Source organism: Parambassis ranga, chromosome 9 (assembly GCF_900634625.1).
Source record: "Parambassis ranga chromosome 9, fParRan2.1, whole genome shotgun sequence".
Taxonomy (NCBI): Eukaryota; Metazoa; Chordata; class Actinopteri; family Ambassidae; genus Parambassis; species Parambassis ranga.
In genome coordinates this window covers 6,963,190-6,986,287 of record NC_041030.1, presented here as the reverse complement: position 1 = coordinate 6,986,287, position 23,098 = coordinate 6,963,190, and the positions used below count along the sequence as shown (strand labels likewise).

Sequence of the window (23,098 nt, the reverse complement as noted above, 5' to 3'; positions counted from 1 at the left end):
GTCTGCTCTATTTTTAACCACCATTTCACTTTGTCCCGCAGAGATAATCGCAGCAAGCTAGCTGCATTACAAAATAATTTAAAGGTTCAGATTCTTTTCTAACAGACTGAACATTAAGGCGGGGGAAAGACCCACTGATCCTACAGTAAGATCAAACACACACTGGACATCCTTACCCATTTTATGTCCAAAATATTTTCTATTCAAATGCATCCTCTCAGCCAAATTTTTAAATAAAATAATATATTTTTATTTTTATTTTTTTTTAACAGTTGGGCAGTTGTGACTTCACTAGGGTGATCTGTGCATTTTCCACTGCAGAAACAAGGAGATGGTATAGTTTACAGGAAACAGCCTCTTAATAAACCCTGCCGGTCCGTTTCAATATCTGTTTACTAGACTCATAAGGCAACGTAATTGTCCACTTCATCCTGGTTGTTGTTGTTAAGATGTCTTAACTGATGTCTCAAATAACCATTAGTTCCTGTAGTGGGAACATGTTTATGAAAAAAGCATTGTGTTCCTGTAGTTGCAGGATGCAGCTTTTGCAGTGGAAAAACACCTTCTGTCTAAACATACTAAAATCTTTTTTTAAAAAGCCTTACTTGAGAATACATTATTTTTTAGCACAGTGACTGGTTGCAGTTACAGTGTCACTGCTGGTGTCCTGTCCGCCATTCAAACAGAAAGACCCAGCTTTTTATGTCAATAAGTGGCACTTCCTCCTAATCCACTAATTCATAACACAGTGGCCGTCTTTTTTAAGGGTTTCACTTAACATTACTAAATTCTATACTCACCATAATATATTTATATAGTACTCAGGTAAACAGATATGGGGATATTCATAAAAATGGTACAAGTTTAAGTTGTCTTTAAATTAAATGATTAACTCCAAGTTGGATGCATACTTTATAAATGTATTGTTATCATATACATCATTTACATAGGTTATTACCTAAAAAATGCCAATATAGCACGTTGGAATGAAAGTGTTAACACTATCTGTGGGTTTGCTAGGCAGAGGCAGGTTTCAATTGAAAGCTCTCAGACAAAGTTTACTGTCATTAAAAAGGTATGGTAGGCCGGTGAGATCACTAGAAGATGGGTTTTAATATTTTATAAACAATGATGAGATGATCTTAGCAGAAGGGGGAAAATGGTAGTCAGAGAAGGTTGGATATAGGGTGGGGGTGGGGGTGGGGTTGAGGACAGGGGTTGGGGTTGCATAGGGGGGTTCCCCACCTGGTCACACCTTGTTGCGATCTACTTGGGGGAAAACAGTGGTAAAACAAGGTACAGCACATTTATGGATGCTTCACACACACAAACAAAATAAAGCATATGTTTGCATCAAAAAACAAATGACTTAGTCTCTACTAATGAACACGGGTGTAAAATTACTATATATATACACATATATATGTACTGTATATAAATATTTTGGTTGGTAGCAGACAACTAGATCCCAATTAAGACAAGGCTTCACAAAGGATGTAATTTTTGAAGTTAGACTGTCAATAATCTGTAATTACAACAGGCAGTTGCTCAGCCTTTGTTTTATCTGTAAGTGTAAGCTGCTACAACCAAAACATCAAATAAAAAGAGCAAATGCCAGCAAAAAAGGCCTATTTTTTATATAACAATACTAATAATTACAATAAAACAAATCATACCAGCCCTGAAAACAGGTTATCACTAGCATCTGAAGCTGACATTGAAAGGCACTGTTGCAGCTTGCTGCATCGCGTGTGAAATGCACCAAAAGGCTGCAGTCTGACACTCGAGTGGTTCCAGTAGGCGAGATGACAAGTTCACAGATTTTGGCTTTGATGGGGATGCTGTGGATTGCTGTCCTAGCTGCAGGCAGTTGATCAAATGACTAGCAGGCGGAACAAGCTTTAGATTCATGCATGGTGTGTGAGTACCAACTGTCAATCAAATGAGATTTAAATGTGTGGGAAATAACGTGTAATTTATAATCAAATGAAGATATATGTGTACAAGAGTCCAATATTAAACAAATCTGACACTATAAAATCAATATTCATAATTAAACTACAAAGTATTTTAGAGCAGAAAACATGTAGCTTATTGTAAGAGCCTAACTGTTCGATTTTTGGGACTGATAAGCAACATATTCCGATCAGGTTATTATAACCCCAGATTTTTATGTCAGTAAGTAGCATCTAACAATCTGCAAGATTTCTGAAGCCCTTAAGCGCTGTGTGATAAAAGTAGCAACCAAATAATGACATTTTTTGATTATATATCTAACGCTTTTATTTATGTCTTTCTATCTCTATAGTAGAATTACTTGGGTAAAGTAAAGTAGCACAAGGTTGCAACTGTTGATATTAATCTGGTAAACTCATATTATCAGACAAGGACTGATTCATTTAATATTGGACATTAAGTCTATTACAAAATGCACTCAGCAACCAGCGTGTGTAAAGAAATATGTCCCCATTTATGGTATTACACTGAGTAATACATACACAGGTTGAGCATGGTGGTGTAAATGGAAATGATGTGACAGTAAGGTCATAGGGCAGTCATTAGTAAACACCTATAGCTTACAGCACACATCATACAGTCTATCTAATGCATGCTTGGATCACAGAGGAGATGAGTCCTGCTCATGCCCCTCCAGCAGCAGCTTGCTCATTATTTTAGGCTCACTGCTGCATTAATAATAAAGATTGTGAAACGGATGGTATCATTCAAGTCCAAGCAGAGCTGAGGTGAAATGCTGATGAAAAACTCCCCAATTGAGAGGCTGATGGGCTTTGAAGATGATCAACACGCAGGAGACATGTCCCTCTGTGACAGAGGAGGACATGGAGGAAAGGACCTTTCCCAACATGAGGGTCTAGTATAGGAAGGTCTGTGATGGATGAGGAAATGAGAGTGCGTCCTGCACACAACGGTATGCACTGCAAAAATCACCCATCCAGCCACCACAACCTAATGCAAACTAAATGAAAGTAAAGTAAATTGAATTTGTATAATTTCATTTTACGGTGCTTTGAGAAAATATCACCCGCTCTTGTTGTTTTTTTCTGTTTTGTTGCATTACAAATTGCTTTTTTTCTTTTTCTACGTATTTGATCTAAACTGTCAAAACAAAATAGTTCAAAATGAAGTCAAATGACATAAAAAAAAAAAAAAAAAACACTGAGAAAAATTGAAAATGCGACGCCAAGCAGCATCATTAAGACAAAGGAGCTTTCCTAACAGGTCACAGACAAACTTGTATAGTAGTACAGATCAGGGCGGGGTTACAAAAAATACCCCAAACTTTACCCCAAAGCATTAAAGGTAGGGTACGAGATTTTGAAAACTCAGTGAGAGTCAGCCAGATTTTGATAGTAAACACACGCCCCTTTCTCTCGGAGCTCACCCCGAAGCCATGCCTCCCAATCACATGGACGCGCATTACCTGAAGACGAGCTGCGGTCTGTGACTTCGGCCATCATGCATGTACCTCTCTGGTGCGGATCTGTATCTGTTAATAGGACCACTATAATCTTTCTTTATAGAAAACTATGGATTATTTTTTTCAAATATCTAAAAGATAAATTTCATTTCCTTGTAAGGCAACAAAACTTTCACTAGGCAGTGAACTTAACAGAAACGAGATATACTCCTCGCCTTGGATACTTTTTTAGAAGAAAGACTCAATACGTGAGGAAATTACTTTTGTTTTTGCAGTGAAAGCCATGTATGTTGTCACATACGCACACAAACAGAGGAAAAGCACAGATAGGCATGATGAGAGAGGTAGAGGAGGCATTACCCAATGAAGCTCCTTTAAAACCGATGCGGGAACAGAAACAGGGAGAGGATCTTGTCAAAAAAAAATGCTGCACAACACTACAACACACGATCTTTAAAATGTCCAGTTCTGTTAAAGTTTTACACCACTCATCTGATGTCCTCTTCCTTATAATAGCTAAGCACAAATTCTCATTCACACACATCTGAAAGTAAAAGAAATTATGCTGCAAAATAAAATCAAAGATGTCATTAATGTGTCAGACATATAAAAACGCATACAGACAAATGAATACAAATACCAGCCTTCAGTCATTTGCATAATGCATGCTCAACCATCCAGGCCGTCAACATGGGTGCCATTAAAAGGGAGCGGATGCTGGAATTTAGGATACACTGTTTCAATCTGTTACACTAAAATCCTGTTATGGTCTAAACAGCTCTACAGTTCATACAACAACATACCGGCTGTAGATGTCTTATTTTAAGACAGAAAGGAAGGAGGTGTTAAAACTTACGAAAATGCAAAAGCCACCAGCGCCCCACTGACCACTATGAAGTCCAGGATGTTCCACAGGTCTCTGAAGTAGGATCCAGGATGGAGCAGCAGGCCCAGGTCCACCATCTAAATCATCATCAGATTTATTTCAGTTTACTTTGTGGTTTAATGTTTAGTTTTAAGTGATTTAATTCTGTTTATTTGAATGTATGTAACACCTCTCTATCACTGTATAAAGGATACAATGTGTGTTAGGTTATAGAAGCAGCTTCATATGACAAAAAGTGGGATTTGAATAAAGGCACAGTAATGTAGCCTGATATGCTGAGTGCACCATGGTGGTCACAATGAGGTGAGCTCCTGGCACTGACTGCCTCAGTCTCCTCTTCACATTCATCACTTAAGTACTTTCAGTAAGTAGACAATGTAATGAGTCAGCAACTCACTTATGATTCTGATCATAATAAAATACATAGTCATCACAGTTTAACCCTCAGAATACCAAAACCACTGGCAGACTTTCAGCCAGCTGTACAAACAGGAAGAAGTTAGGCACTTTCCATGGTCCTTAAATTCATCATGTATCTTATACAGTTCCATTGAAAACATTAAAAAAACTACTTCATTCTACATATCGCAATAGAAAAAGAATTATAACTAGAAAACCATTGCTCACTAGCAACCAGCCGTTTTTGGCTGATCTGCAGGATTTTTACAGTTGCTTTGTTAGAGGCTTTAAGAATGCAAATAGTTAAATAACATGGACTATGCTGTTTCTGTATAGGTGACTTTGTATTCCAGTCTACACTGAGCCCACAGTGACTAACAATGTGGGGCCAGATTGTTTGCACCACACAACCATCTGGAATGTCACCTCAGGAAACTGTTCAGAAAGAGACCAGCACTTTCAAAAGAATACATATGGGGTGCTTGAATGCACCATCTGCCAGTCATCATCTATTCAACCAATCGGAACAAGAATCTTTAAAGATTAGTCATCATCGCACCTGAAACATGTCCATTACTGGGAGTAACAGTACACCAACTATTGAAGTAAACTCAAAATATGATAGGAGCAAACAGCAGTCAGGAACAGTTCAGAGGGTTTAAAGGGCTATAGTGTAAGACCTCACCTTAATCACCATTTCAAAAGTGAAAACACCAGTGAATGCGTAATCCAGATATTTAAGCACCTGCAGGAGACAGACGAGATAAGGATGACACAGCAGAGCAGACAGTCTATGTATTAACACCTGATGATGCTGAAAAGACACTGGTACGAGAAAGCAGGTCTGTGATAAGTTCTGACTGTGTTCACGTGTGAACTTTGGGTGCATTGTGTGTCTCACGTTGTTGCGCGGGGCATTTGTCCAGACCGGGTCCTCTGCTGCCAGAGCAATGCTGCTCATAGCAATGACGACCAGGATAGACATCTCAAAATAACGCAGAGTCACAATGTAGTGACACAACCGCCTCACCCTGGGGAGAGAGAGACACAGGCAGCCAGTCAGCAACAAGGACTAAAACACTCAGGACGACTTCAGCTTGGGTCTTAAAGCTTGGGTGGATAATTAACATGCTATTTCTGATACATGTGAAGATCCAAATGAGCAATGAATAGGACACAAATTCACACCAATGGTTGTTGGAATAAGATTCTATGGTCTGTGGAGAATTTCCTGTAAAAAAACAGCTGTGGGAGACTTCACAGAAGCTTTGTTCATTGGGAACTTGAGATAAAACTCCAAACCAGGCTGCATACCTATAATCACTGCATGAGTGATTATAGGTATTCCCTGGACCCTTAACCTGACATCTGTAGTCTGACTGTTGGACATTCAGGTGAATTAGGGATCCAGAGGTAACTCACGGATTAGCCAGTCCAAAGATGAACATCGAACTGTAAGGCGGGATGGGTTTGGGTCCACTTTGAACCAGATCCTCCAGGTTCTTTTCATTCATCGGCATTGTTTCGCAGTCAATGCTGTTCACTGGAAAGACAGACATTCGGACAGTCATCATCTCAGAAACCGATGCTATATGTGCATTTTGTAGGCCTGTGTTGGTACTGACATTGAATGAGGGTGGTGTCTCCAGGCGGGGAGGTGATAGTCACAGGGGGGATCTGGATGGAGGGCTGGCCAGTTCGTCTTACATTCCTCTGGTTGTCCGAGTCCTCTGGCCGGTCAGGGGGCCAGCTGGTCCCTCCAGAGCCCTGCTGGGGGGAGATGGCTAAAGACTCCCCCTCTGAGTCTCCAACCCTGTCAGAGCAGCAAAGGCACCATCTTTGACAGTAATCTCAAATAATATCTCATGCCGCTAGCCTGAGGGGTAAACAACGATTGTGCTACTTGAAGTAGCAGAAACAGTTCCACTGTCAGTAACAGTTAGGGTAAGTTGTGCATCAGTAAGAACACAGCAGGTCATGGTGATCTAGGTCAGTGTTTCCCAACCTTTTTTGAGCCATGCCACATATTTTACATGTACGGCACACTGGTTGAGAAGCACTGACCTAGGTGATCCTTTAAGGTCTTTAAGCAGCCTGATGATACATGTTTTGCACTCCATTTAGTGTGCTCCTGTTTTATAAACCCCTCTTGCAGACCAACCTCAAAGTTTTATCAAATCCAATGAATACAGAGACGAAGAAAAACACTATTACTACTACTGCTTTCATAAATAAACAGTGATATTAAACAAATGTGAAAATCTGAACCAGACCCTAAATCTATACTTAATTATGAACTCCTGTTTTTACCTGTGACTGTGAGTCTTCTCTCTGTCATTGGATTCCTCTCCCTCTACGGTGGACTGCCCCCTGGATCCATGAGTGCGATGTCTCCTCCTGTCTCCGTTGGCACCACTCTCCCCTCTGGAATTCCTGTCCCCATCCCTGTTAGATGAATGTCCCTCTCTGTGGCGGGATCTCCGCTCTCCCCTCCCACCACTGTTTACTGTCCCATTGCCCCCTCGAGACTGCCGGTGTGAATGATGATGCCGGTGTTCTTTCTCACTTGTGACCCCGCCACCTCCACTGTCATCCACTGAGCTCTGATGGTGATGCTTCCTGCCTCCCTCTCGGCTGTGGGACCTCTCGCTCTTCCCCTCTTTGCCCCTGCTGCCGTCGTGGTCTTTGGAGCGGCTGTGATGGACGTGGTGTCTACCTTCCTTACCGGTGTCACCGTTATCATTGGTCTCGTCTTTTGTTCTGGCCCGGTCTCTGTCTCGGTGGCGGTGGTGCCGTCGAGGCTGGGAGGGAGGGGGAGGGTCAGCGCCAGTCTCTGCCTCCTCTGGCGTGCATGTCTTGTGGTGGTGGTGTTGGTGCACCCCGAGTAAAGGCCCATCACGAGGCTCGACAACCAGTGGTCGGTCCAGGTGAGTCTTCATGTCAGGCCGGATGTGGAGGGCTGAGGTCAGACGGAGACGCTCCTCAGGCTCCAGCTCGTTGTACAGGGCCTCGCAGCTTGCACGGTTCTGCCTCCTCAGCTGGTTGGCCCTCTGCTCCCACACCGACATCATCTTCACTGACTTCTGCTGCTCCTTACTAAAAAAAAAAACAGGAAGAAGAAGCAGACAAATCATAGCCATTGGAACATTAACATAACAACACAAAATATGGTGTGAGCGATTTTCTGAAGCCTCCACTTTGATGTCAGTGCCACAGTTTTATTAATATATAAGCATTTCCGATGGATACACTGACAGGCATGGTTTCCTTTGTGACACATTCAGTATGTATGTACCTTCACAGCACATAACACCAGCAGTATATTTCTTTTTACATCTCATGATGACACGTAGTCCCTACATGCTGAATGATGACCAGGGTGCAATGGAGCATTTCAACACAGCAACTGCTGATTCCATTTATCACAGTGTACTGTGGAGAGCTCCTTCATGAATATGCCTGTACAGAGGCCAAGCATGGCTACATTACCATGCTCTGACATGCTGCAGTTTGCTGCCAATGTCTGTGTGTGACGCAGTACTCTGAAATGGCTGAAGGCATGCACCTTTGACAGAGTGTGAAAAAACACACTCTCATTTCTTTATTCTTCTTTCTACAAATCAAATCCTGAGTTAGATGAACATGGCACTGGATTTACTGAATGAACAAGAAAACCTGTATAACATGACAAAATGTGAGGCAGTTCTGTTCTTATTATGGAGTCTTGCTTTTACAATGTAAACAATGACAACATGATTATGTATATTTTTGTTCAGCATCACTGCTGCCACCTTGCTAGCAGGCAGTTGAGTTTTTACCTCAGGTATTGATGGACTGGGGTGCAGACATAACTCCTACAAACACATAAAGGGAGCGACATTGAAACAAACACAGTGAGAGAGGGAACTTCAAGGGACAGAAACAGGTTACAGACAAAAGCACAGAGGGTGTAAATAAGCTTCAGAACAGTAACAGGCAGGAGGAACAAAAAATTATACAAAAAAAGCTAAAAGAAATAGTTATTGCTGAAAAGGCAGGGACATAATGGAAACAGGAGACAGAGATCCTCAGCACTGAACTCACAGTTGTGTTACTACAGGCCATATTTCCCAATATTTCAGAGGTATGTTAATATTCCTCAGAGAGTTATACAGCTCACCAAGTGTAGTGTGTTACTACTGTGTATATGCACCTGCTAATGAAATGCTAATGTGATTTTTTTTTACTAAGTCTGCTTTGGGTCAGTCTAAATAAAGATCAGTTTAATTATTAAAACAGTACCCGTCAAACAACAGTGAAAGTCAATCCTGCTTTAAAAATGCAGCATGATCTGATATGAGACAGTGAGACTCATCTCGCTTGCTGGCAATAAAGCCTGAATAACAAGCTCTTAGTACAGTAGCTGTCACTTAATAGGTGCTACAATAATTGGGGATGTAGTCTGTTGACTTGCAAGGAATCCAGTGTTGGTGTCAACACTATCAGCCAAAATCAGCTTATTATCAACACATCCTCGCAACATTCGCTAGAAATGACGCATAGCTACATTTACACCTGACGGCCACCTGATAGCAATGATTGAAATCTTCAAAGCCACGTTTTGTACTGTGGCATAAAGAGGAAGTGGAGCGACATCTCTGCTCTTTGTTGCATTGTTTTATTTTGATAGTCCTCTTTCTTTTTGTCTCATGGTTTGCATTACTTCCTTTTCCTTTCCCCTGTTGAGTCAAACAGAAGCTCATTTTCTCTTATTTTCAGGGGCTGATTACTCTATATTTCATAAAAAATAGTAAACTAAAGTGATAATGAAACATGTCAATGTACATTTAGGAAAAAAACTGCATTATTCTCAGTCAATACAAAGAATGACAAAAACAAAAACTCCTCAGCAGCTGTTTGTCCTTCATCTGTATGACTCATGATCATTCAAATGCTTTGGAAAAGAGTCACACCTGTTAAAAATACATTGGTCACACATGCACAATATAAACAGTGATCTGTTGTATCTGGAAATCTACAGAAGAGGAGGTGCAGTCACTGAAAAGAAATCAGTCAGACAGAAAGCTGTTGATCACCAGATACCATGATTGATGGCACACACACACAAACACACACACGACAATTCTTCAAAAAATCTTCATAAATAACAAACAATAAAAGCAGAACACACATAGTATCAAAAACACACACACACACAGCTCAGAGCACAGAGGAATCAACACACAACAGAATGATGCACTGTACGAATGGCACCAGAAGAAGACAGTGTTCAGTAACAGGGTGAGACAGGCAATGGGAAGGATTTCAAAATTGTAACAGAGAGGTAATAACTCACAGTGAGTTAACGCTGCAGATGGATGAGCTGCTAGAGTGCGCGTTACCTCGACTGCGTGTTAGAAAACTGCACATGCACAAAACAAAAATGGGGAGGGGGGGAAACATCATATAGGATGAAGTCAGAGAAAACAGCCAGACACCAATCAACATTTCTCTGTCTTCTCCCTTCATATTTCAATTCAATGGCCAAGCAAAGATCAGAAAGCCTGAACCAGAGAGGAAAGGGACCATTTACTGCCATAGCAACAGCACTAAAATCCATAAATAAGCAATATTTCACTACAACTAGCGGAGTGAAAAGCAAATGAAATTTTACACATACTGGAAGAGTTGCTCTGACAGAATAATGTTGTGGGTGGAGCTGTTTGACATCAGCACCATAAACACAGCGGACCACAGCAGCAAGTAATGCCACGTATTTACACAGGATATACTGGCCAATCACGTCACTTCAAACTAATTCAGATATGAACTTAACTACATTTAAAATTCAATCTGTACGGTTTTTGTTGAAAAATGATAAATAACTAATGATTATTGATGAGACTGAACTTAATGACTTGGGAAGAGCAGCATTGGTTGCTCAGTATGAGACACATGTGGTGTTGCATTGAATATATAGGATATATAACCTGGAAAAAGATCCAGGACTTTGTTGTGTAAAAACTTATACTCTTATATTCTTATACTCTTATAATCTAAAAAATTAAAGTGGGCAACCTGATTTTTTTTTACTGTAAAGTGACTAAATGTGAATTTAAACCAAAAAAATCAACAGTGTTTTTTCATTATATTTCCAGTTTAAGGTATTGGTTGTGATTTTGCTTTATGATGCATTTATAAAGTCACATTACTCGAACTCTGCCTGTCCACCGTGTATAAGCCACACAAACCCCCTTTTTTCCAGTTTGCCTTAGTGTAGTTGCCAAAACGTCTTCGTTCATTCCTCTGATTCAGCCCCACCACAGGCATTATTCATAACTTCAGAGCAGCATCACAGAGTGTTACAGGAAACGGATCAGTACCTTCAGGTGTTTGTTTTGTTTGTATATAAAAACTATAAAAGGCAGTAACAATACAGCACCTATTAAATCTGAATCTACCTGCTTGAATGAGTGAACCAATAAAATGATTTTAATATGCTACTGTTCATCCATTATAACACAAGCTACATGTTTGTAGTGCTGTGCTGGCATGTCTAAATTATAATAGGGTAAACTATCTGGCATTAAGCAGCACTTCTTACAGCAGCGGTCATTTCAGAGTGTGTGAGATGAACTTTCACTAAGGAGGTTAGTCAACATTATTTGTGTTTTCTGGGAAAAGTGACACAAGAGCTAAAGCCTGTGCAGACCATGCAGTGAATGAAGTACCCTTACACTGATTTTTTGTGTGCTTAGCTGGTTTGTATCAATGAATAGGCAATAGGGCAATGAATAGTGGTGCCACTTTGTGGTGCATACAGGTGAACTGCAGTAAAAAAACTCCCTGTGTGGCTTATTTTATAATTATTGGTCATCAATCAAGTACAAAAAGAGCTCTGACTAAGCTAGGACAAACATTAAAGGAGACTGACTTACGCTGTAATGGAAATGTTAGCGGCCGATATGGGGCTGACCTCCTTTACCTCCTTGGCCTTCTGGAGAGCAAGCTTCTTATTGATGGCCTCCTCTTGCTCCTCTTCATCCTGGACAGTTGGTACAAAAAAAGCATACATGCATGCAAACGTACATTCAACACTAGTACACTGTAAAAATCTGACCATATCCAAGATGTGAACATATATTACTCAATAATATATCCTGCATAGGCTGTTTCACATGTGCTGACCATTTTCTTGAACTGTATTAGTTAGAGGAATACTGCACCAAGTGTAATTAGTGATTTAAATCGGTAATCTGATACAGAAGTGTAAATCATGCACTAAATTTGGAGGCCTCATTTTGTACTAATGGCTTCGATATCTTGCTCTTTCATTTTGAGATCAGTGTTTGTTAATTGAGATGAAACTTTCATCACTATGATACATAATTATGAGGCATTTCTTCTTTAAAACAGGCACTTTTATATGTGTTGGTCTCAGCCTCAGCGTTGATTACTGACTATCAGACATTGGGAATACTGTATGTGTCAGTCCATTTTTCAGAGGGAGCACTGTTTGTGTTTATGAACTGACTGAGCCATCTTTACAGTAGTGACCAACTTATCATTGTATGTGGAGCTATCAGATGTGTTAATATCTCACAGGTGGTGGTGACACATGTTGGACCCTACGGTGTCATTTCGTGCCAATATTTACTGCCTCGTGAGGAAAAAGCTGTGTGGTGCTGGACTTAAGGTAAAGGATTTGATGGATGCTGTGGGTGAGACTGCCTCCATCTCCTATTGTTAACTCAAACCATGAAGAAATACTGTACCTTAGTGAGCTCCTGGGCATTTGCGAGGTTATCGACAGCAATGGCCAGGAACACATTCAAAAGCGTGTCTGATTATTTGTGGTGTCAGGAAAAAAAAAACATCAAAAGATTGATAAACACAGAATCAATATTTATAGTTGGAGCTGTTCTTCAAGTCAACCGTAAATTTCTACGCAGTGCTGCTGCCCAGCAGCAACAAGGGAGGATTGACGGGGATCAATGAGGCAGGATACAGTTTCCAAAGAGAGTGAGAACGATGAAATAAATGGAGGAGAACATTCCCCCGTGCACACCTCCCTGGGATTCAATGCCGTGGTACATGACTGCGTTCCAGTCCTCCCCTGTTAGGATCTGCGGGGGAGACAGAGTCCACTTCACCAGCAGAACAGGGACAAAAACAAAGCATAATGGAGCTGACCTTTACCTGGAAGACGGTGAGAATGGCTGCTGGGAATGTGTCAAAGTTGGTTGTCGGCGTTTCGTCTTCAAAATTAAACCTGCAGGGAGAAAACAGTCTTTAAATGTAATCAAGCTCCAAAGACACAGCACGGTCACCCGCACGCAGTCCTCCACCTCCTGCTGGATAGATCACCGGTCCTCTCCATTAGGCCCTTGCACATTACTCCAGCACAATACATGCCATTAGATCTGAGCTGTCTGGGACTGTGTGACCTTATGGCTGATCCCTGGCTGTTTATTCTTCTCAAATGGATGAGACGTGCTAATGCTGACATTTTGTATCTCTGTCTGTCTGCTGGGACCTAATTACATCTCCCCCAAAGTAAGAAATGCAGATAGAGAATTGTTTTATGCCAACTTGAAATCCAGGAGAACTTTTCTTAAGTCTGGATCTCATTAAAAGAAAACAGCAGAAAGCAGGGAGAGCTTCGGGAGCCTGTGAAATGCTCTCATCAAATTCTGCTTTTCCCCTTTTCCTTTAACTGAGGTGTTGTTATATTTTTACACTTGAGTGTTAACATATGAAGCCGTTTTATATGATGGTGGATTACAGCAATACAGCAAAACAGCAAAACAGCAATACGCCATTAGGAGGGTTCGTAACATTCTGAAAAAAAGAATTGTTTTTATTATAGTATAACTAATAAATATATAAATATGTATGATAAAATACACATTAAGCTATAAAATCATGATGAAAAAACGTGAAACTAGCTGGTGGATGTTTTTTTTTTGGCAGGTAAATGGAGCCTTCATTTGCCAGCGTGGTCAGCATGAAGGGATAGTAAACACACTCTTTTTTAAAAGGTATGTAGTTTGCTGGTTCAAAATGATTTTCCATTTTTGAGAACTCCCTGTGGTCCCTGCACCTCTGATCTCATCTGCTGCATCACGACATCTGCCACCTGAAACAGAAATTACTCACTGGCCACCGAACAGCTGCATGCCCAGCAGAGCGAAGACCACAATGAAGAGGAAGAGCAAGAACAACAGGCTGATGATAGACTTCATGGAGTTCAGCAGGGATACCACCAAGTTTCTCAAAGAGTTCCAGTACCTGCACACACAGACATGCTGTATAAGCATATGGTCTCTACAGTACTGCTTACTTTTGATTTTTTTATAAAGACGTTATTACAGAAAGACTGATAGAGTGAGGTAATGTATGTAATTAAAATAAAAATGAAGGCATAGCATTGGTCACATTACTGATAACTCACTTGGTGACTTTGAAGATCCTGAGCAGCCGTAGCGCTCGCAGGACGCTGATTCCGAATGAGGCCCCAGGTTTAATGGCAGCCCAGATCACCTCAAAAATACTGCCAATAATCACCTGTGAATTATTGTTATTATCTGTTATTACCATGCTAGCAACAGCATGTGTCCTGTTCTAAACAGACCTGTGGATAGACAACTCCCAACTCCCAACTGAACAGTACCACTCACCCCAAAGTCAAAGCAGTTGAATGAAGAGTGGAAGTAGTTCTGGGGGCCAAGGCCATACATCTTCATGGACATCTCTGCCAGGAACAGGCCCAGGAACACAAACTCGGCCAGGTCTGTCCAGGGAGGAAGAGAAAACACACAGATCATTGCACTGGGTTTAAACATGCTTCCCTGCTGCCTGTGCATCTGGGCCAACAGCAAACAAGGCAGAGAAAGAGAGCTATTGTTGGAGAAAATAATGCTGTACTCTCCCACAGTGGAGATGTGAGACGTATGTTTGCTCACATGGTATGCACTGCTACCTGTATAATGCTGGCACATGTGTTCCTTATTTTCCTCTTTCTATCTATAGGACAGATCAGCGTTTTATTTTGTTCTGAGCAGAGAACAGACTGCATGTTTTTATAGACATGACTGAATGTGTATAATATTTTCCACTATCCAGTGATGATAGCAACGTAAAGCAAAAGGTGTACATTTTCCCAGTGGTTAAAGAGATACAGTCGGCCTGAAGGCCCATTTTTACGGCCAAGCATTCAACAGATGGCCCTAAAACTTTGAAGGGATTTGTACTCACACAATGCATAGGTGAGCCACTCAGGCTGGTCATAGTGCACTATAGCTACACACAGCGTGTTGAGGCCAACGAGACACAGCACGGTCCAGTAGAAGCTTTGGGATTTGACCAGGCGGCGGATGGTGAAGCGAATCCTCTTCTCTTTCCTCCTGAAGTAAGATGAGTTCTCGTTCTTGCTCTTCACGCTGCCCCGGGCAAACGGCGACCCTGGGGGGGCAGTTGGAACAAAACATACAAAACTGCAATAAAGTTATCCAGTCTCAAACTGAGATCAGGTGTAGTCACCTTACGCCTGGGTCCAGCAGTGATTCTGACAGCACATCAGAAAAGACTTTGGCACTCATCCAAAGTGAGCACAGATTAACTAAAAGTACTGGGAAGAACCATAGGGACAAATGGACTGAACATGATATAAGCTTCTGACGAGCTGTGATGTAACTAAAGTCAAGCTGTTGGCTCTTTTAGATCATAATGCCATGCTCTTCATCCCTCCCCCCTCCTGCTTCCATTTAGCCTGTGCTATATTAAACCTTCTGTAACTTAAATTAAGCCCAAATGTCAAGTGGGACTGGACACCAATGGAGGGAGAAAAATGGTTCCATTACAATTTCATTACTACCACTGGAAGACTAGTGGGCTAATCATTTCCTGCTCTATTTTAATCCAGACCTCTGACTCATACTGTATCACCTGAAGACACTATCATACTATCTATGTTTCTACAGAACATTTCACCACTATTTTTTCTGTTTTTTACACCTAATTTATTCATCAAAACAATAGCTACACCTGGATTCTCACAACATTTATTTGATGGAAGGATCGACTGTAAGATGGTACTAATCACTACAGTGCAAATTTGATCAAACTAAAATTTTAGTACTTTTTTCATTTGTAAAATTGCCCAAGGTTAAGGGTGTCCATGCTTTTAGGAAGTATTCTTTCTATAGATTCTTTTCTTAATCGTGCAGTTATTTATTATATGATTCACTTTACAGTCAACATAAGTCTTTCCAAGTAGATAAGAATAGATGGACGTCAGATAAACGAATCTAAAAAATAAATAGATCTTCCTCTAGCTGGGCTGTGGCTGCTGTGTTCTGTGAGGTCAATAACAAGGCCTCAGTGACTGGGCTTCCACATTCCACACAGTGATTCTCACTGAAAAACTGCCATTCTGACACCTCAGAAAGTGAGACCGTCTGAGGAGTCATCACAAGTAACACATAAATGTGAAGGTGGTTCCCAGAACATGAAGATGAAAAGCATTTTCTCCTGTACAAAATGATGTTTGTATGCATGGGTTCTGTAATATTTATTTATTGATAACAATGTAAAGTATGTACTTTTTAACCTTTCATAGTAAACGTAGAAAATTCTGCCACCAGAGCAAGCTTGGTGCATAGCAGCAGCCAGGTTAAAACAAAAATTAATCAGAAGTTAGCTGATTTTAATCATGCAGGTTTCTTCTGATTTGTAGAATAGAGTTTGTAGAAACTGTAAAAATGCAAATATTTTAATACATGAGGAGTGATTTGTTCATGTTAATGCTGCTGATGAAATTTTTAAAGACATTTGTAATTTACCTTTAGAAACCAAGTTTGTTTAACTCAAAACTAACAAAATGATGCAACACTATAAGAGCACATATTGTGCCACTAGCAATGTGCCACAATCAGCCACACAATCAAACAGAAGCAGGTTGAGATGTGTAAAGATATGGAAGAAGTGTCACAGTTATTGAACTCACCAACAGAGGAGATGTCAGTGAAGTGGTCCTCCCCTTCCTCTGCATTGATGAGGTCATTCTTACTCTTCTTGGCCCTTTTTAGCACTGCAAATACAATATGGAAAAGGAAAATCATTACATAAATCAAATCTTAAAGCAGCTCCTATTCTTTGTGTTTGGAGTGAATTTCCTGTTCATTCAAACATACGGAGCAGAAATAAATCTTCAGTAAATTGGTACAGTCCAGGTTTTTCTGTGAGAGCTTTAAAAAACAATAAAACAGTGAAGAGCTGGAGAGCTGTGTGAAGGGCCCCTGTACTCCCACGCTGTCTCTGAACTCACGGTGAGCCTCCCTCTGTGTACTTCATTTTAATCTCATTACCCCCTCACCCCGGCACCCATAATCGCTGTGACTGTTACCCTAGGTGAGGCTGCAGACGAGAGCCACTATGGCCTTGAGAAGTGTGTGTGAGTAAAACACGCACACACACCTCAGGAGGGGATGCCGGTGGAAATTATCTGTATCAGCCACCTACTGATAACGCAGTTAGGGAGCTGCCAGATGGTGGTAGGTACAGACGAAGCCAGACATACAGACAGTAACACACAGTTTAAAAAAAAGTCACACTTCAATGACATATAAGTACATATCAATAGACACACACGGATCAAAATGAATGGAAAGCCACTTTGACAGAAGGTTATATATAATTGTATGTGGGAACAGAAGACAACAAGACAACAAGCACCACTATCAGGCCAGACTAATGTCATGTCACACTGGCCTCTTCCTAGTGTCAGTAGGCTGCCAGTATGGAAACGATGTGTCAAACATTAATGTTGCTTTTGTTTCTACTTGGTGTCATTTGCTGATAAAGTCCATCAGAAAATGTGATTCCTGACCTGCTGTAAGTCACCAATCTTTCATTTCCTGACATGGGACTGCAGTACAAATGATGTACAATGACATCAACAAAACCATCCAATTGCAATCACCAATATGACCTCATGTTTAGAAATAAAAAAGTGAACAGAACAGGTACTAAAAGGTAACACAGCCATTTTCTTTTCTAATAAACAAAAGATGTAGAGACTAGAGTAGTCAGTCTTTTTTAACCACTTTTTGTTTTACTTTTCACAGCTGATCATAAACATGGCATTCCTCACCAGAGTTGTTGTGTTTCCTTTTGTACCACGCACCATCCAGAGATTTCTCTTCTGCATTCTTATCTTCCTCAGCCAGCATCACCTCCTCTGCAACACAAACACAGGGCCACACTTTCAAATTAAAGCAGTCATAACTACATCAGATCTCTGTAATATGACATACAATAAATTTATTCAATATTTTGTGTGTGTGTGTCTGACCTGCTTTGCAGATCCACTCCAGGTACCCTGTTAACTCTCTCTCTATTTGCTGTTGCCTGCGGAGCTTGAGGAATTCTTGCCTCTTCTCCACACGCTCTCTCTCCTTCGCAAATTCCCTGTAGAACCCACGTAATCACACACACACACACACACAAAGAGACAAGAAGAGGTTATTAGATCTGACAAGTCGACACAGACCAGGAGCACTCCACTGTTGACAGGTACACAGCAAGCTGGCTTCCAGCAGGTGAGTTAGAGATGTTGTCCTCCCAGTGTGGGAGAGCTGAAGTTGAGGCCTGAGTCCGAGCCAGTACAACTGAGAATGTTGATACTAATAAGTGACCAAACATCCTCTAATCTGATGAAGGTGAGGACATCGGTTTGTCCACCACCTGACATTTGAAAGATCATGAGGTTATTGAGATCACTCTTTTATCAGGTCTCTCATCTATCTTTTACACATGTTAAATGCATGTTTAGCAGCACATTAGTATGTGACACTGATGGCAACACTGAACCACACCCTCCTAAGGTCACACAGTCAGTGACAAGAGGCAGGAGAGCCTCAGGGGTCGGCTGTCACAGTTTACATTGTGTCTGTTCCTGCTCCTAAACAGGTGAGTTTTATAAAAAGTTCACCTACGTGCTATACTGGGATGATGTCAAACAAATAAAACTCACATTAAAATTGCACCCCTGTACAGCTGTCATATCATATTGTCGTACAGCTGGACATTTTACCATGGAGGTCTATGGGAATTGACTCCCTTTTGGAGCCAGGCTCAAGTGGCCATTGGAAGAAGTGCATTTTCTTTTTAAATCTGACAACTCAGGCAATAAAACCAGACGTGCTTTTTTCTTCTTCTTCTTCGAATCAAACACATACTTTTACTATTCTTCCCTCACATCACCTCTGTGTGCTGTTCATAATGTGAAGGCATAGAAAACCAAACAAATATAACTGGGCTGTACACATATGGTACATTCATATCAAATGCATCACTGACACACTGTGTATTTGTAAGCATATCAAATGTTATCTTTGTCATAGAATAATACATTTCTTTGTACTGTTTTTGCCTTATACTCATTTGTTAAAGCTGATAATGTTGACTGTATTGCCTCGCCAGTGTAACGGTTAGGGTTATGTCATGCTAATTTAAAAGAGCTGAGAGAGAAATGAGATATGCAGGAGATGAGGCAGAGAAAGGGAGGGGGAATAAGTGAAGAAAAAGAGAGGTGGAGGAAGGCAGAGAGACCTTTAAGGAAATACAGAGAGGGAGAGAGAGGAAGACAGACTACTGAAATAACAGAGTGAGGGATCTCCAGTCCACCCCCACTGCTCAGTGATTGGTGTGTCTCCCACACAGCAGAGGGGGAAGCTCTATCCTGCATTGCAGTGGCTGTCTGCCTGCCTTCCTGAGGGTGTGTGTGTGTGTGTGTGTGTGCGTGTTTGTGTACGTGTCTGCCAGTGTGTCTAAATCTAATTTTGTGGATGCATTTCTTTCTCTCTATAATGTGTGTGCAGTCCAGCCATGTGTTGGCTGCAGAAGTGTACAGTATGTGTGTGCATACAGGGGTATGTTGTAGCAGAAAGGATTTTCCAGTGTCGCAAATTGCAGTGTACAGACAAACATGCTGTACATACTGATAAATATGTCAGCACAACAAAAACATTACAATACTACATTAGGTAGTTACAAGCTACTGCAAACACACACACACTTCTCTCCCACAGAAACAGGCAGGTGCATTAAAAGATAAAGAAGATTCTGACCAAAATGCTGCACAGTTGCATCTATTCTTCTTCTATGTAAGATAAAAGTGTTGCACTATTATACATGACAAGTGAAAGTACACACCTACTTCCTGCAACACCCCAGTGTCTGAGCTACAGGTGACGAAAAAAAGGGCACAAGAAAAAATGTCTGAGAGCCACGAGCGGCACAAAAGTGATATTGATCTTGGATTATCTTCTTAAGCTGAACAAGGAAGATAACACACCATCAGTTATATAGAGGAGGGTTATTAAATGGAAACTTTTGTTCCAGATTTTTGTTGGTAGGTGTAAATAAACAATGTCTCCTCTCCCTCCATGCAACCTGATTACACAGCTCCCAATTCTGCAACTTGTAATGAAAAAATCCTTATCATGGACTTCATAGTTTAAGGCCAGACTTTCATGGCTAATCATATAAACAATGATAATGGAAGTGCTTGAAGGCAACGAAGAAGTGTTAAAGTTCCAGTAGTGTCCACTTGAGGCTGAAAGTGAGTCAGTCTCCATAGATACCCAATTGAAAATGCAAATAAACATGTTTGCAGGCTTGTAAAGAATCGTATCATTAACTCATCTCATCTTTAGCAAATTATTAAGGCATAAAGGGTTTTGAGTTATGAAGGTTTTAAGCTAAAAAAACACTTTTTTGGATAACATCATCCCAGTGCAAAGCTGAGCAGGAACATGTGGGCAACACCCCCAAAAAAATCAAATCAGTGAGATATTAACGAGTTGATTTCCACCTGGAACCCACAGAAAGTTGTTGTAGCAAGTATCCAGATGTAAGAATCACTGTCAACTGGATTAAATGAAAACTGATACTGTGGGTTTAAACTTTGATCACAGTCATATCTCATCTCAGCCCGCCCACGCTGGTGGGATAAAAGCTGAGTGAATAGCCCTGACCTCCCCTGGGGGCCTGCAGCCTCTCGACCCTGCATGTATCTGCTCTCCTGCCTTCTCTGAAGCACAGATCGTGCCCTTTAAACAATGACATGGCCCCCGCACAGCCCTGCCAGACAGCATCAGTGACCTTCCACCTCCCCAGTAACTGTAAAACCATCTGACGACTTCTGTGGAGAAAGAGCAGGAAACAAGCAGGACACAATACAGAGGGGGCGGTTAAAGGCTAGCAGCACTCTAGAGCTTTCTCCTTGTTTGTACATGAGACAATAAAGTGATATGTATGATAACACACTAGTACACTGTCAGTGGCTGAATTTAGATCACAGGGGCTTAAATTAGTGGCAAAATAAATAAATAAACCTCATTGGAGACACGCCAGCAAGAGAAACCAAAAAAAGCCAATAATATAAACTCAGTGAAGTGAAAAGGAGTTTGACAAATTGTAAACTATTTGTTTTTGTTGCACAGTTGATTACGGTACTTTTCTGTGCTGCCAAGATGAAGCCAGCGATAGTAACATTTAAAACTGCTCCTCAGAAACCAAAGAGTGATTTCCAACCAAGCACTACAGCCTTAATAAAGAAAACTATGTTCAGGTTTTGTCTTGAGTTTTTGTATAAATCTACATCATGAGGCCTCCATAAGACTCATAAAACAAGCTGAGATTTAATTGTTCGACGAGCCCTATTATGTAATACCAAAATAAACAAAAGCTTTAGCTCACATTAAAAAAACTATGAGGATAATGACTGACATCAAAATGTCTGCAAGGTGAAATGAACACAATAACAATAATGGTCCGCTGAGCTGACTCTGCATTTCAGCATTCACTGAAGTCATCAAACTTTGGTCCCGGCGGTACCCGGTTAATTGCAGTCAAAAATTAAGCAAACAATATGAAAAGTTGAGACTAATTATGCATTTCTGCAAGTAGCTGCAGGAACTAATATTGGACATGTTCTACAAATTACATTGAGTCTTTGAGGAACAGTCTGTCTCACATTTTGACTTCGAAAAGAAGCACAGAGGGAGGAAAGAGATTTCACACCAGCACAGAAACATCACCTTATCAACCAGGGCAGAGCAGCCAGGTGGAACTGAGGCATATTCAAAAGTTAATGACTTTAATATTAAACAACAGGAGAGCGAAACATAAATAGAACCCTGTGTGCACCCGTTCGTCTGAATGAGTCTGATCAAAGCTTTAAGAAAATACACAGTCTCAGCAGCAGTGATGTGCTTAAGCCGGTTAATCTGATGTAACATTTCAGAAGAATCTTGAAATTCAAATTTGGATAAACTCTCCCGAACACCCTCACCACCTCACCCTTGTTTACTGGTGTCCTACATATGTGTGTACATCAGTCTCATGGCCATCTGCAGTTTTAATGCTGGATGAAAATCAACATCTACATACAAATTACCTGAACATGTGCACAGTGGTTAAAGCTGAACCTTAAAACACGTTTGTCTCCATCCACCCTTCCCTGTCGAACCAAACAACATTTCTATCTCAGGTTTGTTGTATGCATAATATGATGTTGCTCCTGAGTAGAGGATAGGGAGACTATTGCAAAGACAGATGATAATAACTGCAAAGCAATATTACAAAAGAGGCAATAAAAACACAGCCATCTCCCACGGTGCTCTCTCTAATGGTGATGACACACTTGCAACTCTGCTCATTGTGTTGCTTTATAAATGAGGGTGTGCATTCCACAGACTTACACTGGCAGGTTCTGAACACCATGTACAGTGAAAGAGCCTTCATGATGTGGCTGACTTGTATAATCTAGTGAATTTATGTTTTAATAAAACCTCATAAATATTATATTGGTGCAGCCACAGATGTGAAATTCACCTAAATTAGTAAATGCGACAGAAGTGCACACTGTGGAGGAAGGGAACATCTCTAAACTCAATAGATTTCTGTATTTCTGATGTGTGTTTTGGATGAAGAAATATTGTGTTTACAGTATGTTGAACTGTTTTGAACAGCCTGTGATATCCTTCAGCACAGTGTGGTGATAGTCTGCTGTAGTGCTCTACAGATTCACCCTGACAAACAGCTGAAGATAAAGACAGATAAAGAGCAAAGTACAGTTTTTCAGCTTTATCTCCAGAAAGGTTTTGTTTGACAGTGGGTTACAATAAGAAAGCATGTTGTGAACACAGCTTACACTCACCCTGACAGCACGCCCAGCACCAGGTTGAGCATGAAGAAGGAACCGATGATGATGAGGGGGATGAAGTACAGCCAATTCCACGTGTTCCCTGAGGCATCGTTGGCCTGAACACATAAACACACAGAGACAAAGAGCAGGACTGGTAATGCTGTTGTGTTGGAGCAGTGAA

At 40.9% G+C, this 23,098-nt stretch overlaps 1 protein-coding gene across 1 annotated transcript in view; it reads right to left on the bottom strand.

Annotated features, from left to right (window-relative positions):
• cacna1ba (calcium channel, voltage-dependent, N type, alpha 1B subunit, a) overlaps window positions 1-23,098 on the bottom strand; it is a 78,206-nt gene that overhangs the window by 25,543 nt on the left and 29,565 nt on the right. The window contains exons 7-27 of the mRNA XM_028415224.1: window positions 22,930-23,033; window positions 18,058-18,173; window positions 17,857-17,943; window positions 16,707-16,794; window positions 14,961-15,199; window positions 14,384-14,496; window positions 14,158-14,270; window positions 13,863-13,994; window positions 12,903-12,975; window positions 12,712-12,829; window positions 12,479-12,546; window positions 11,642-11,748; window positions 10,060-10,125; window positions 7,035-7,820; window positions 6,350-6,537; window positions 6,147-6,267; window positions 5,626-5,755; window positions 5,410-5,469; window positions 4,296-4,402; window positions 3,800-3,811; window positions 1,246-1,266 (exon numbers count right to left, since the gene is read on the bottom strand). Coding sequence (XP_028271025.1) covers window positions 1,246-1,266; window positions 3,800-3,811; window positions 4,296-4,402; window positions 5,410-5,469; window positions 5,626-5,755; window positions 6,147-6,267; window positions 6,350-6,537; window positions 7,035-7,820; window positions 10,060-10,125; window positions 11,642-11,748; window positions 12,479-12,546; window positions 12,712-12,829; window positions 12,903-12,975; window positions 13,863-13,994; window positions 14,158-14,270; window positions 14,384-14,496; window positions 14,961-15,199; window positions 16,707-16,794; window positions 17,857-17,943; window positions 18,058-18,173; window positions 22,930-23,033 — 2,849 coding nt within the window. The remainder of the gene's footprint in view (window positions 1-1,245; window positions 1,267-3,799; window positions 3,812-4,295; window positions 4,403-5,409; window positions 5,470-5,625; window positions 5,756-6,146; window positions 6,268-6,349; window positions 6,538-7,034; window positions 7,821-10,059; window positions 10,126-11,641; window positions 11,749-12,478; window positions 12,547-12,711; window positions 12,830-12,902; window positions 12,976-13,862; window positions 13,995-14,157; window positions 14,271-14,383; window positions 14,497-14,960; window positions 15,200-16,706; window positions 16,795-17,856; window positions 17,944-18,057; window positions 18,174-22,929; window positions 23,034-23,098) is intronic.